The 14,665-nt window shown below is 43.9% G+C and overlaps 1 protein-coding gene and 1 long non-coding RNA gene across 6 annotated transcripts in view; one reads left to right on the top strand and one right to left on the bottom strand.

Annotated features, from left to right (window-relative positions):
- Nucleotides 1-10,735, bottom strand: part of LOC146863676 (uncharacterized) — a 143,491-nt gene extending 132,756 nt beyond the window's left edge. Inside the window, exon 1 of the long non-coding RNA XR_014969081.1 lies at nucleotides 10,517-10,735. This is a non-coding gene — a long non-coding RNA (uncharacterized LOC146863676). The remainder of the gene's footprint in view (nucleotides 1-10,516) is intronic.
- The window catches only part of FAM221B (family with sequence similarity 221 member B), a 194,019-nt gene continuing 179,545 nt past the window's right edge, over nucleotides 192-14,665 (top strand). For 3 of the 5 annotated variants that reach the window (XM_085627805.1, XM_085627796.1, XM_085627798.1), the window contains exon 1: nucleotides 193-639. In XM_085627805.1, the coding sequence (XP_085483931.1) occupies nucleotides 351-639 (289 nt within the window). In that variant the 5' untranslated portion in view covers nucleotides 193-350. Of the gene's footprint in view, nucleotides 640-14,665 lie in introns of all 5 variants that reach the window. The other 2 variants (XM_085627804.1, XM_085627802.1) reach the window with 2 other exon arrangements.

Below are 14,665 nucleotides of genomic sequence, written 5' to 3'. Positions count from 1 at the left end.
CTCCTACCCTGAGGCTAGCAGGGACAGTGACTCCTACCCTGAGGCTAGCAGGGACAGTGATTCCTGCCCTCCTTGGCTCAAAGCTCCTCCATTGTCCCTCTGGGCTCTGAAGTCAGTCACAATACACAGAACCCTCTGACCTCAGCGCTTCCGGCTGCTGCTCACCTGGGCAGATCCGGTCTCCAGGTAACAGTAAACATTGGCTCAGGGTCACGCCTGCTCGCAGCAGATCTCTCTCACTCCGAGGCTCTTTGCATGAGGCGCCTACCCAGGGATGCCGATGAGACTCACCGCGCGCTTTGAGGCAGAGGTGGTGGGCGCTATACCTGGGCGAGATCCAGGCAGGAAGTATGGACGCCCAAGAGGCCAGGGAGGCCTCACTCTCTAAAACACAGGGACCCCAGCAGCCGGAACCCCATCAGCCGGAGCCGGCCCCCCACCCTCAGAAGCCCCCGCAGACCCAAGTCAGCACCGAGCACCCCACAGACTCCGAAGCTACGGAGGACGAAACCGCATCAGAGGATACAGGAGCGGAGACAGGAGAGGAGACAGGAGCGGAGACAGGAGCGGAAACAGCAGAGGAGACAACAGTGCAGACAGCAGAGGGAAGGAAATATGACTCAAAGAAAGCAGTCGCCAGTAAGTATCGGTGTACGTGTGTACTCACACCTGTGTGCAAACATACATGCGTATATGACGTGTCGACGTGTGCACAGCAGAAGACAGATGTAATCTGAAGGCTTGAAACATCATAGTACGTGTTCCTGCCATGTAACGTTTACAGACCTAAGAAATACAAAGCTGAGGACACTAGTGGGACCGATAAACAAGCACTGTCAAAGCCAAATGTACGCGTTTGTTTAAACATAAAAAACCTGTTGATAATAGCAATATTTTTGTCTGTGCGGCTTGGTGAGTTGGTGAATGTAAGAATGAGTAAAACAGTGAATGGGTGGATAGATGGGTGTGTGGGGATGAATGAATGATTGAAGTGATGGATGAATGAGTGAATACATGGGTGAATAAATAGATGAACAAGCTCATGAATGAAAACTTGAGTGTGAGCATGATAAACATTTCAGTCAGGGCTCAAGTCCTAAAAAAAGAAGTGGGTGGACTCTCCTAGTTAGGCAGAATGGTTGTGACATCACAGCGTGTGACAGGACCGACAGTGAAATTACTGCATGATATCACAGGAAGTGACATCACGGCGTGTGACATGCATGTGGTGTCACAGGAAGTGGCATTACAACCCATGACCTTATAGGAAAGTGGCATCAGATCTTAAGACCTCACATATGTTTAGCAGGTGTAGGAGGAGTCGCGGTGAAGTTAAACAGGGTACTTTATTCCCGCAGAAGAGCACCCCCGGTTACACGTCTGCTTGCCCCGGACACCTCCCCACAGCTGCTCCATCTCAAGCAAGACACCGACCAGATGTTCTAGAAGGGAGACCATGATCGAGCCGTGAAGCAATGCATTTACATATAAACGAATAACAAGGCAATGCATTTAAACAACATTTAATTAGAAATACATAACACATCTGCCCCCTTTAATAAAGAAAACGATAAATAAAAAAACGCAAGAAAATAAAATCCCTCTACAAACTTGTCTTTGACAAAAGCAACAAAATCAGACAGGCATCTGGGCTTTTTATGAGGACGCTTATTCGCCGACTCATAGACTGACCTTCAATAGGTTCATTGCGAACTCCAGGAATCAAGTCTCTGGGGCATATTATCAAGACGCAGCGATAATTATCGCTGAACGCGCTTAGCGTGTTTTTTAGTATCGCCGGCTATCGCTGGATTAGATCGCAATGATAGCGCTGTATTAACAACGCTTAGCGCATTGGCGATATAAAATCCAGCGATTGCGGGGAAATGGGTCGACATTGCTGAAAAAACAGCGAAAATCAATGCGAAACGGTGACAAGCTTGCTAATACGAGCATGTGGCCTTAACCCTATAATCCACCTCCCATGAAAAGTATGCATTAGTCAGGTTTTTTATCAGGCGTTCAATTCCTGCGATGATCGGGGTTTAGCACGACTTTTGTTATGGCGGGACATCTTTGCTAATGGAGCGAAGATGTTTTAGCAACCTTTTCCGTGTGGTGATTGTAAGGAACGCCTACCTTGCATGTCATTAGCGATAATTATCGCTGGCATGCAAGGCGATAGAAAAACCGTCAGATAACGCCGGAAATCTGGCGCTAACACATGTTAGCGCTGGCTTGCTAATAGGGCGATAAAAATATCGCTGCTTTATTGGCAAAAAGGGCCACTAAAGCGGCGATAAGACCCTTGCTAATATGCCCCTCTGTCTGTTACTTCTTCCTCTAGGAAATTATTTGAACATACATTGTTACAATTCACTCCTCCGCATTCATCACAGTCACAACCACCACGGCGCTCCGCATCGTAAACTGCTATTCTGCTAAGGTTCCACACCCTGCCATCTGCAAGTCTTCCTGCATTTTTTCTTACTTCTTTGACTTCAAAAGGACCCATATCTTGGCTTTCCCCTTTCTGACCCTCCATGCTTTTTTCACCTTTGCAAACATTCCAATACTGATCACAGGATCACTTTTCGACCCCCTTTTTTATAAAAATGCTGTGTGTTGATGATCTGTGTTCAAGCAATTCTATCCTTAACCACTTCTAAATCTATGGTAGAAGTGGACAGGATTAGTCAAGCAGGATTACATTTAGTCCTGGGTAACCTGCCTCTCATTATTGCAAAAGGAGAACACCCTTTTATGTCATTTACTGTCATCCTGTACATCCAGACCGTTTTGAGTATTTGTGTCCTCCCATCTGGCGCTGTCAATAGCAGCAGTCTGTATTGCACTTTTGAGCACCCTATTAAATCTCTCGATAGCACCATTACCACTGGGATGATATGGAGAAGTGGTGCCATGTGTAATACCCACTCTTTTGAAATAACTCTTAGCTTTCCCAGAAAGGAACTGCACCCCATTCTCTGTAATGAGCCCCAAGGTAAACCTTCTTCCGTGAAAGTGTAATCAAGAAACATTATCACTGCATCAGTATCCACCTTCTCTACTACTTTTATAACAGGCCACCGCGAAATAACATAATTCGCCGCAACGATGAACGTAGAATTGTGACCACCAGGGCCCATGATATCCATGGCAATGGTGTCCCAAGGATTCTCTAGAATGACATGATCTCCCATTTTAGGCTTTAAGGTTTTAAGAGATTTATCAGAGTTTGCACAAACGACACAATTCCTGACAAGGCGTTCCACAAAAATGTCAACACCCACCAGGCCACCAGAACCCTCGTTTTACAGATTGCTTAGTTCTGATAATACCACTGTGTCCTTCATGACCATGTTGGACCACACTTCATCTTAAACCATTGGGAGGTATAACTCTGTCGCCTCTTCGGATAACACCCTCAGTACAAGACAACTCATCATGTACTTCCCAGAAACACCGGAGTTCCGGTCCAATTAAATTCTTCTTGGGCCCCCCAGACATGATAAATCTTTCTACATCCTATAGTACTTTGTCCTTAGCGAATTCCTCACTCCAAACCTTTTTGTCAATAGGCATAGTACCTTCATGATGCACTAACGCTATTTGAAACTCATCCCATTCGTTACAAATGTCTTCTTTGATAGGTAAGGGCATCCTGGACAAAAATTCAGCTGTGGCATTGTCTTCTCCTGGCACATCCACCATGTTGTAAATAAAATCCTGTAATCTCATGGGCATTCTAGCAATGCGTGCAGACGCCTTGACCATACCCTCTGTGGTCAGCAAGCGTACTAAGGGTTTATGGTCATTCCTTGCCCCAAATGAAGACTCTTAAATGTTCTAGCGCCCACACACATGCAAGGGTTTCCCTTTCAATAGCAGCGGATTTTTCCTCCGTCGGTGTAAGTGCCCAGGACGCATGTGCTAGAATGTACTCTTTCCCACATTCAGACCTTTGCGCCAATACCGCACCCAAACCTTTAGAACCCGCATAAGTGGTAATGATGCATGTGAGCAGAGGATCAAAACCACAGAGTGCTGTCGCTTCACAAATTGCTTTTTTCACATCAAACAAATTTGTTTTTGTTCTTTACCAATTGTCTAATATTAAATGTTCTGCATAATAAATTCTGCACATCCTCGGAATAGGATTCAGTTAGGCCTCGAAAAGACCTTTCATCATCTTTGGATTTGGAATGAGGGGCATAACGTATTGCCTCAACCAAATCCTTTCTCGGTTTTATGACATCTTCACATTACTCATGTCCCAGATAGGTGACAGATCTGACGCCAAATCTGCTTTTTGAATCTTTTACAGTCAAACCATTTTTACTCAACACCCTAAGTACTTTTTCTAGTATGTCATCATGCTCATGTTTTTCAGCCCCAAAAAACAGTATATCATCCTGAAAGCATACAGCATTTTTATAATCTCCAAACGGGTTGTGCATAATACGCTGGAAGACAGCTGTTGCGGACGCCAAACCGAATGGCATCCTATCATAACGGTAACAGTCAAAAGGTGTGATAAAGGCAGTGAGATTTTTGTATTTCTCATGTAATTCAGTTTGATGGAGAAAAATTTAGCTTTACCTACAGTAGCCAACAGCTCTGCAATGCATGAAAGAGGAAACTGGTCTTTTAAAGTGTTGTTTTTTAAATGGCGCACATCAATGCATAGTCTAATTTTGGCATTGGACCGCCTGGCTAAGAGAATAGGAGAAACCCATTCAGATGATTCAATTTTCTCGATAATGTCTTCACTGACCAAATCGTTAAGTTCCCTTTGCACTTCACCACGAACCACCATGGGAATGTTCCTAGCTTTGTGTATCTTAGGACAAGCATTCTCCTTTAATTGAATCTCATGCTTGAAACCAACTAACTTGCCAATCTCACTCTTGAAAACACTGGAACATTTTTTTTTAAATAAGTTCTCCAGGCGTGAACGGCAGCAAGAGCTCACTACTATAGAATTAGAATTGCAGAAGGCTGACACCCAACACTCGCACAACCCAACTCCGGCCGCAGCCCAGCGCTTACACCTTCAACAAAAACGGCATAGGGAATATCTCAAGGAGATGACTCATCTCCGACTCATGGCTACGAGACATAAGATATATGAGACCGGCGATAAAGCCGGGAAGCTTCTGGCATGGCTCGATAAAAGGGAGCGAGACAGAAAGTGGATAGCACAGCTTTGCACAGGGGGTAATCTAACTGTGACCGATCCACGCGCTATGGTGCAAATGTTAGCGCAACACTTTCAACAGGTTTACGCATCGCTATCTGAGATGTCCGTGGAAGAGGCACTGACTTATATAAAAGATATAGCAATGCCCAAACTTACACCGGAGGTGGCCCTTACACTGGAAGCGGACCTTACAACTGATGAGCTGCAGGTGGCAATTGGTTCCTTGCAATCTGGGAAAGCATTAGGACCTAATGGTATACCCGTAGCACTTTATAAAAGGCTGGCAGGGACGGTGGCACCACACCTGCTCAATATGTACTGTGACAGCTTACAAATAGGCGAGCTCCCGCCGGATCAGCGTTTGGCCACGGTGGTGGCGATCCCAAAGCCGGGGAAGCCCCCGGAAGACTGCACCTCCTATCGCCCCATTTCCTTAATCAATGCTCAGGCCAAAATTCTAGCAAAGCTTCTCGCGATCAGGCTGACTCCACACTTCACAACCCTAATTCACCTGGACCAGTCCGGATTCAGGGCCAATAGAAACGCGGCATTGAACCTGAGGTGCCTGCACGGAATAATGGCCCGCATACCATATCTTCAAGAGCCAGCCGTTCTTCTATCACTGGACGCCGTAATGGCGTTTGATATGGTGAAGTGGCCCTTCCTGTTCGCTGTGCTGACGCACTTGGTTTCGGCCCAAAGTTCTGCGCATGGGTGCGTCTCTTGTATGCAAAACCACTGGCGCCTGTGACGGCTAATGGTCACATATCCCATGACTTCCCGCTGTCCCGGGGCACGCGCCAGGGCTTCCCCCTGTCGCCGCTGTTATTTGCCCTAGTCTTGGAGCCGTTAGCGGCATGGATCAGGTGGGAACCAATGATCCGGGGCCTTAGATGGACGGACGGCTGGGAAGACCGCATTTCGTTATATGCGGACGATGTTCTATTATACCTGACCTCCCCCAGACGATCCATTCTAGTGCTCCTGAATATATGTGGCCAGTTCGGTCGAGCGTCTGGGTACACTATAAACTGGTCCAAGCCGATACTCTTTGTGCTTCGGGGCCCACCACCGCAACTCCCAAGGTATTGCCCTCTACAGATCTCTGGGGACGCCTTTAAGTATCTGGGTATTTATGTCACGACTGACCCGGGTGAATTTATTAAAAGAAATCTTTTGCCTCCCCTGGAGCGTTTAAAAAGGGATGCAACTCATTGGGGGACACTGCCTTTGACGCTGCTGGGGAAGGCGGCTCTTTTTAAAATGATATCACTACCTCGATTCCTGTACGCGTTGGAAAATACACACTACCCAGTGCCATCTGACTATTTCAAAAAGATAGCGGCCCAGGTCTCCGGGCTGTTGTAGGGGAACAAGCCGGCACGCATAGCGCAGCGCAAATTGACTAAAGGGTGGTACGACGGCGACATTGCACTCCCCGACATAAAACTATATTTCTTGGCGGCCCAACTGAAAGTAATCAATCAGTGGATACACGCCCCGCAGACAGATCCCACTTTCAAGGCAGATAGGCATGGACTGGGGATTGAGGGCATGATGTCCGTACTTTATAACAGAAAGCGTACACCAGCGGTGATCGGACCCACCAAGCAGACGGTCGACCTATGGCATGAAGCTCACGCAAAACTGGGCTGGAAGGGAACAATAACCCAACTTACCCCTCCGTGGGATACACAACGTTTGGGCGGCCTAAGTCAGTACAAAGGCTTTGACAAATGGGACGCAATTGGTATATCCACGGTGGGGGCCATGTGGCACAAGGGGGAGGTGATACCATTTGAGCGCCTTCAAACGCAGTATGAATTAGCACCCTCAGAACTCTTTCGGTACCTGCAAATAAAACATGTGTTGCAGGTGGTCTTGCCGTCCGGCACTGAGGTTCCAGAGGCCACCCCCCTGGAGGATAGGCTGCTGACAGACTACGTGCCGAAGCGGGCAACTTCCTTTACCTACCGAAAATTAGTAAACAATTTACCTGACCCACATGTGGCGCTCAGGGAAAAGTGGTCCCGAGACATGGGCGACTTCGAAGATTACGAATGGCGGGAGGCACTGGCCTCCCCGCGGGAGGTGGGAATACCCTCTAGACTTAAATTAGTACAGCTGAAAATCCTACACAGAACCTACTATACGAGACACACTCTTCACAAAATCGGGTCAGCACCGCACCCGTACTTCCTAAGACGATGTGGGGAGGAAAGCACATTCTTTCATATGGTGTGGGAGTGTGCAAACATCAGGGAATACTGGGTAAAAGTAAAGAGGACCATATCACAGGCGGCAGAGGTGTCATTAACGCCGGAACCCAGGAGATGCTTGCTAAACGTGTGGGAGCCAAACGATCTTACGCGCCCAACACAAGAGTGGACCAAGCTGGGGATAATGTTAGCGAAGCGCAACATCGCACAAAAGTGGGGTGCGGGAGAATCGCCAACACTCACTGCATGGTGTGGGGATCTAGATACTGCTATGGTGGCCGAAAAAGCAGTTTTCATCAATCGAGGATGTCCTAAGAAGTGGAGCAGAGTCTGGGGGGCCTGGAATAGATTCAGGGGATATATCTGCGAGCCTCCTGAGATGCGGGCGGAGGGGGAATCTGAGGATGAAAATGACGGGGAGGTGGTAACTTAATGGATGGGAAGTTGTCTACTGTTACGGTATATGCAATATCACTGTGCCAATTGCTACAAAACCACAGATGTCTGGATATAATGTTTATGCGTACTGTTTGCTTCACTTGTGCCAGCCTATATTTACAATAAAAAGTTTCCCAAAAAAATAAATAAATAAGTTCTCCAATGCCGTTCTGATCTCAAATATTCATAGCAGGATCAGGACCGTTAGGATTGAGTATTATGTCCAATTTCCCTTGCTCACACCAACTTAAAACAGACGGGCCTTACTTTGACACATAAAGTTTTGCGGTACACTCACGGTTCTTAAACCGGAAATTCAGGGACCTGAAGCCAATAATCTCTAATCCCTCACCTGAATAACCTTCAGGATTGATATCTGGTGCTTCTAAACCACCTCCCATCCTTCCAACAAACTTGGATTTCCATACGGATTCATTTACAATGGAATAAGGTGAACCTGAATCCGCATACATTTGAATTTCTACTCCACCTATCACCATGTTGCAAACAGTTTTATTCCTTACTAAGGTATTATCTATATTAAGTACAACTGGGCTAGCATTTTTTTATTTAGTACAAATTAATTACTTTCTACACTGTCGTTATGCAACTGTTCCCTGTCACTATTTTCTCTGTCATCTATACACTTTATTTTGTTGTTTTGACTTTTCTTACACACTTTAGCGAAATGCCCAGTAATGCTGCAATTCGCACATTTTTGCTTAATAGCTGACACCACTTGCTGTTTGCAAAATGTGATTTGTTATCACATCTGTAACATCTCATGTTCTCCTTGTTGTAATCAGTAAATCTGCCTTTGCCAGTACCATCTTGTTTTTTCTTTTTCAATTTGTCACTCCTGTTAACTGTTTTGCGACTTATTTTAGCTACAATTTCGCTGCTAACTGTACTCATTTCACTTTTTACTTCTTTGGCGCTTCTACATGACATTTCAGACTTCCTCACCATGCCTCAAATACACTCAAGATGAGGATCACCATTCTCCCAAAGTCTCTCCTGAATGGTGGGATTGTTCACATGCATGGCCACTTGACCCCTGATGGGATCCTCTTGTAGCCCTCCAAATTTGCAATCAAGAGAAAGGGACTTCAGGGCAGAAACGTAACTATCCACAGGCTCATTCATTTGCTGCTTCCTTTGAAGAATTGTATACCTGGAAATGCCAATGCAGACTTTTGGTGAAAAGTAACGATCAAAATCTGCAAGAGCTCTCTCATTACTATTACCTTCGCCCACATCTTCGGGTAATTGACTGAAAGCCTTAAGTCCACCCGGACAAATAGAGTGTAAACAAATGCCTTTCTTTTGGCCAGAAGACATTTGACCTTGAACATGTAAGGTCTCAATATAATTGAGAAAATATACCTTCCATTCTGCCCAAAGCATGCAAGGTGAGCTACCTGCTGCCCAAAAACACTGCGGTGGAGCTGACTAATAGTTTTGGCCACACATAGTAATGGAGATAGAGAGCAAAAGAGCAAAAAATAATTATAAAGAAAACAAAACAGAAACAAATAGTAGGAAATGCAAACAATTCGTAATAATTCTCTACGCTGACAAAAATTAAAGTTTTTCGTCTTCAATTCCTCCTTTTCTTTTTTCTTTCTTTTCTCTTTCTTTTTTAAGTGCAAAAGGGAATTGTTCACTGAGAAAAGTTAAATCAGTGTCCACTCTTCACCCTATGAAATTGCGCCAAGAACTCGATCCGAAAATCGGCTATAGATCCAACATGTGCATGTGATATAATGCGGTAATAAAATATGCTTTCAACAACCCAAAAAAAATAAGTTCTAAAGTGTACGTGAATACCTTGTATTTTTCATAACTCCGAATCTGAGTGGAAATCAAATATAAGAGTGAACGAGAAAATGCCAATACTGATGGGAACTTAAAATCCATTAGATGAGACGTGGAAGAAACCTCAAGCGACCACGCTGGTACTACTAAATAGTATTTATTTGAATTATTTTACATATGTTTATAGATGCAGATACATCTTGTATACAATTCTTTGTGTGTACAAAAATATGAAGCCGTCTACAAATTGAGGACCTATCACAGTAAACACAAAAAATAGGAGAGGATTTTGAACCCGAGAAGGTAGGCTACGCTAGATTTGTCTACCGAAGGGGCAGACTAAGGATTTTAGAAAAACAATCAAACACCACTCCTCATCCAAATACAACACAATCACACACAATTTCCTTCGGAGACTTTTTAGAGCTTGAAAAAACCAAAGGAATACTCAACCTGGTTAGTTATGAGAAAAATTTTCTAAAATCTTTAGTCTACCCCTTCGGTAGACAAATCTAGCGTAGCCTACCTTCTCGGGTTAAAAATCCTCTCCTATTTTTTGTGTTTACTGTGATAGGTCCTCAATTTGTAGACGGCTCCATATTTTTGTACACACAAAGAATTGTATACAAGATGTATCTGCATCTATAAACATATGTAAAATAATTCAAATAAATACTATTTAGTAGTACCAGCGTGGTCGCTTGAGGTTTCTTCCACGTCTCATCTAATGGATTTTAAGTTCCCATCAGTATTGGCATTTTCTCGTTCACTCTAATATTTGGCTCAGCCTTACTGATTAGAGCAACACCCAGTTTTTGTTAAAATCAAATATATGCACCTCCACAAGACTTCCAATAACTGCCAGTAATGGGCTTGTGCAGAAAAACTTCGGTCAGCTTTGCACGTAGAATCCAACCGTCGTGAACTGTCGTCATACTGCCCTCTGCGCAGCTCGTCGTCACATGTACAATACGCACGTCGCGCACAGACGTAACAACGCCCTATGCGCAACCGTGCACAGAGCTGTTCCGCTCCAGGATCCAGAATGCAATGAACGCGAACACTCCTCAACACCTGAGCGAGGTAAGGATTCTAAATAAACTGTCATCCGGCCTTGTTGTATTTTTTTGGAATGAGAATGTCCCAAAAAAACACCGGTGAAGAGATGAATGTATCAGCAAAGTCCAGGGAACAACAGGAGCCTCCCCAAATCACATAGCCAAAACGTAACACGTACAGCACGGTGTGCACTATCCAAGGTGACAGATAAAAAAAAAAATCCAACCTTTAGAAAACTGCTACATGTCAACTGCACGTGTGTTCTTCTCTTCGGTGATGCTTATTCGTCTCTCCGCTCGTCGCCACATTGTTAAGTAGGAGGAGTTGTGGTGAAGTTAAACAAAGTACTTTATTCCAGTAGTATAGCACCACCAGTTACACGTCTTCTTGCTCCGGACACCTCCCCACAACTTCTCCATCTCAATCACGGCACCGACCAGTCAGTCTAGAATTGAACATCGTGATCGAGCCTTGAAGCAATGCATTTAAATATAAACAAACAACAAGACAATGCATTTAAACAGCATTTAAACATAAATATATAACAGCAGGTCTATCATGAGTACATTTGAGCACATTACAATATTTAACAAATTAGATTTTGCATTAGGGTTGTGTAGTAAAGACGCAAGGAGTCTTCAGTGGAAAGCTAGATTTATGCGCATCAATCTTCACCCACGACATGTAGCCGCTGGTCAGCAGGAGCCACAGGAGCAACTGACTCTACAACCGGCCAACCTGCCTACCGGCTACCGCTGCCACAGGCAAAGTACAAAGATACAACTCAAACACAGGGGGAGAAAGACGTCAGATTACAGAGGACTCGGCCTACTTTGCTTAATAGAAAAATCAAGAAGAGTCCCACTGCGTTATGTTATGATGAAGGTAGGAAATCCAGTAGTCGAGGTAAAGTTGTAGCTGAAAGATTTGATGATCTTAGTTCTTAGGATTTTCTTCTAGTAAGTTCTGTAGCTAGCCCCACCAGGAGCAGCCTCCCTGCTGCTCAGCCCTTACTCCAACTGACACTCACATCACAGGCATCCAAACATTCCATTACATTACCATGCACCCCAACATTCCAAACAGCACCTACACACTGGCTGAGCAGTGGGAACCAGAGAATCATGAAAGATGCCTAGTGCCGTAAACCAGATATAACAGTTAGAAAAGGCTATCTTCCCAGTGAACTTTATAGTTTAAGGCAAGCACTAAGTTTTCTTAAAATAACCCTCACCCACCAAGATGTCCAATGGTGGCATGCTTCATCAGCGGGTTCTTCCCGCCTGCTGCGGGACTGGGTGTGCTGCGACCAACAAAGACGTCGGAGCACTTTGTAAGATGTAAAATATTAGGTAAATTATGGTATGAGAGTGGGAGGGTCTATTTTGGTGTTAAAAAATGCCTGGCCAGATGGGAACTAAATATTTATTCAATCTTATAGCTGTTATTGTTAAAAGTGGGGAAAAGAGAAACGCACTCCTATGTGTGTGTGTCTCACGGCCGACATGTTCCAAGCCATTACCCCAAGGCTTTTTTTTCAGGACCATGACAATGATCCCATGTACTACCCCTAATATTGACATCACTTAGACGTTCTTAATCAATATTAAGAATAAATAAAATGCAATATGATTACCAATTGATATTTTTCTTGTAAAGATATTTTAGATGTTAGTCTACCACTTCACCTTCCCCCAAAACAAAACAAGAATTGCAACAACATGAAGTAACTAAATGTTAATACATTTTAAAATCATTGAATCTATTTGGTCTCTTAATGTCACAAGATCTGGTAACAGATACATCCGAAAACATGTGAGGCCCTTGCAAGAGCATTCCCTTTATTACTAACTTCATCAAAGGAAGGTTGGATCCAATGTGTCCAATCAAAGGCAGACCTTGTAATTTTCTTCTGGTTAATTGCCTGAGCTCGTTGGTGAGATACTCTGACCGCATTCTGGACATTCCACCACCCTTTGCTTTCTAGCAACACTGATCCTTTACCAGCCTAAGAACTTCAGTAGGAGAAGAGAACACAGAATCCCCTTTCTTTACCATTACATGTTTTTAATTAACACAAAATCCCCAACTTTGAGACCTTTGACGTTATCACCAGGAGTGTGCTTGTGTACAGACATTTTAAATTGCTTCATTTGGACTGGTGGTAACACCTTTTCCTTAATAGTTCTATCCACATCTGGTTCTTTGACTTCTAACTGACCTTTTAACCAATTAGGAAACAAACCAGACTTAGGTTTCCTTCCTCTTAGCATAAGAAACAGGGTAACCCCTTTGGTGCAATGCAGAGAAGAATTATATTCCCAGATCTTCTCCTTGAGGAAAGATCTGATAATCAAACCTGCGGAAATAGCTGTTTGTATACCTTCTTTTATTACTTTATTCCCTGTTTCAACCATACCATTGGAAGATGCTGAATATAAAGCTACTTGTAAGTGCTTGACGTCACGCTTTGCCAGAAATTGCTGCATCTGATCAATTAAAAATGTGCCCCGTTGCCAGTAACTACAGACCCAGGAGAACCTTCTATGGAAAAAACTTGCTCTAGAAATTTGATGGCTTAGTCAGAAGAGGACGAGCTAGGGAAGGAGAAATACAACCATTTCAAAAAATAATCCACCAACAGGATAACATATTTCATCTCCCCAGGTAGATTGACATAAGGTCCTGAGAAATCAAGTCCCAACTTGTCCCAAGGAACCTCAGGGAGTGGAACAGTTTTTAAAACCCCTTTGCTCATTTTCCAGTGTTTATCTGAGACTAGACATTCAGGAAAATTGTCAACAATGAGTTTTACCTGGTTTTCTAGAGAGGGCCACCAATAGTGCTCTTTGGTACACATACTCATCTTGGTTGTCCCAAGATGCACCTTGTGTACCTTGGCAATAATAGGACAAATTTTTGCAGGGGGGATATGCACGTCACTCCTCATGTTCAAACCATCATCCATAGAATGTTCACTGGAAATTTGTGCATACGTTTTCAACTCATTGTGTAAGCATCGAATGAGAGGCCAACGATTGGTAATGTATGTACCTACTTGTCTCAATACTTCATCTACCTGATACGCTCTCTTCCATTCTTCAGCAGAAAAGATAACAGCCTCATCTTGCAAAGTAAGAATGTCATGAATACTTGCTGCACATTCAATATCATCAATGTCATTTTCATAATCAAAGTCAGATAAAGGCAAGAGGGGGAGACAATCTGCTCTAAAGTTCCTTCTCGCTGATACATGACTAATAGTAAAAGTATACTCATATAATTTGGAAACGAGTCTGGTCAATCTAGCTGATATGTTGTGGACACCTCCTGTGAATATGGTTTGTGATCTGTGCGAAGCTCAATAAACCTGCCCCACACATACATTTTGAACTTCTGCACAGCCCAGATGCCTGCTAGCGCCTCACGTTCGACCGTGCTGTATTACTTCTCAAAATGTCTTAGTGATCTGGACGCAACTCTTTGTTCTTTACCATTTACCTTTTGACTCGAGACTGCACCTAGACCTTGAGTGCTCGAGTCTAATGTAATTATAGTATCCCAGCCTTCTCTAAATGCTGATAAAGCAGGGGCTTGCACAATCAAATCTTTTTCCTTAGCAAATGCATTTTGAATTCACTTAACCAATCAAACTTTTGGCCCTTCCTGAGCAAGGTCCTGAGTGGTTCAACTGCATGGGCATAACATGATACAAATCTCACATAATATTCTGCAAGTCCTAAAAATGAACGAAGTGGATCAGGGTCTGTAGGAGGACTAGCGTCCTTGATGGCTTTAATTAAAGATAATTTGGGTTTCATCCCAGATGTAGAAATAGGGTGCCCTAAATACTCAAAGTCTTGGGTGGCAAATTTGCACTTGTCCCTTCTGATAGTCATGCCTTTGCGTGAGAGTGCAGAAAGTACTC

This window comes from Triturus cristatus, chromosome 2_1 (assembly GCF_964204655.1).
Source record: "Triturus cristatus chromosome 2_1, aTriCri1.1, whole genome shotgun sequence".
NCBI classification, from domain to species: Eukaryota; Metazoa; Chordata; class Amphibia; order Caudata; family Salamandridae; genus Triturus; species Triturus cristatus.
This window is presented reverse-complemented; position numbering and strand designations above follow the sequence as displayed.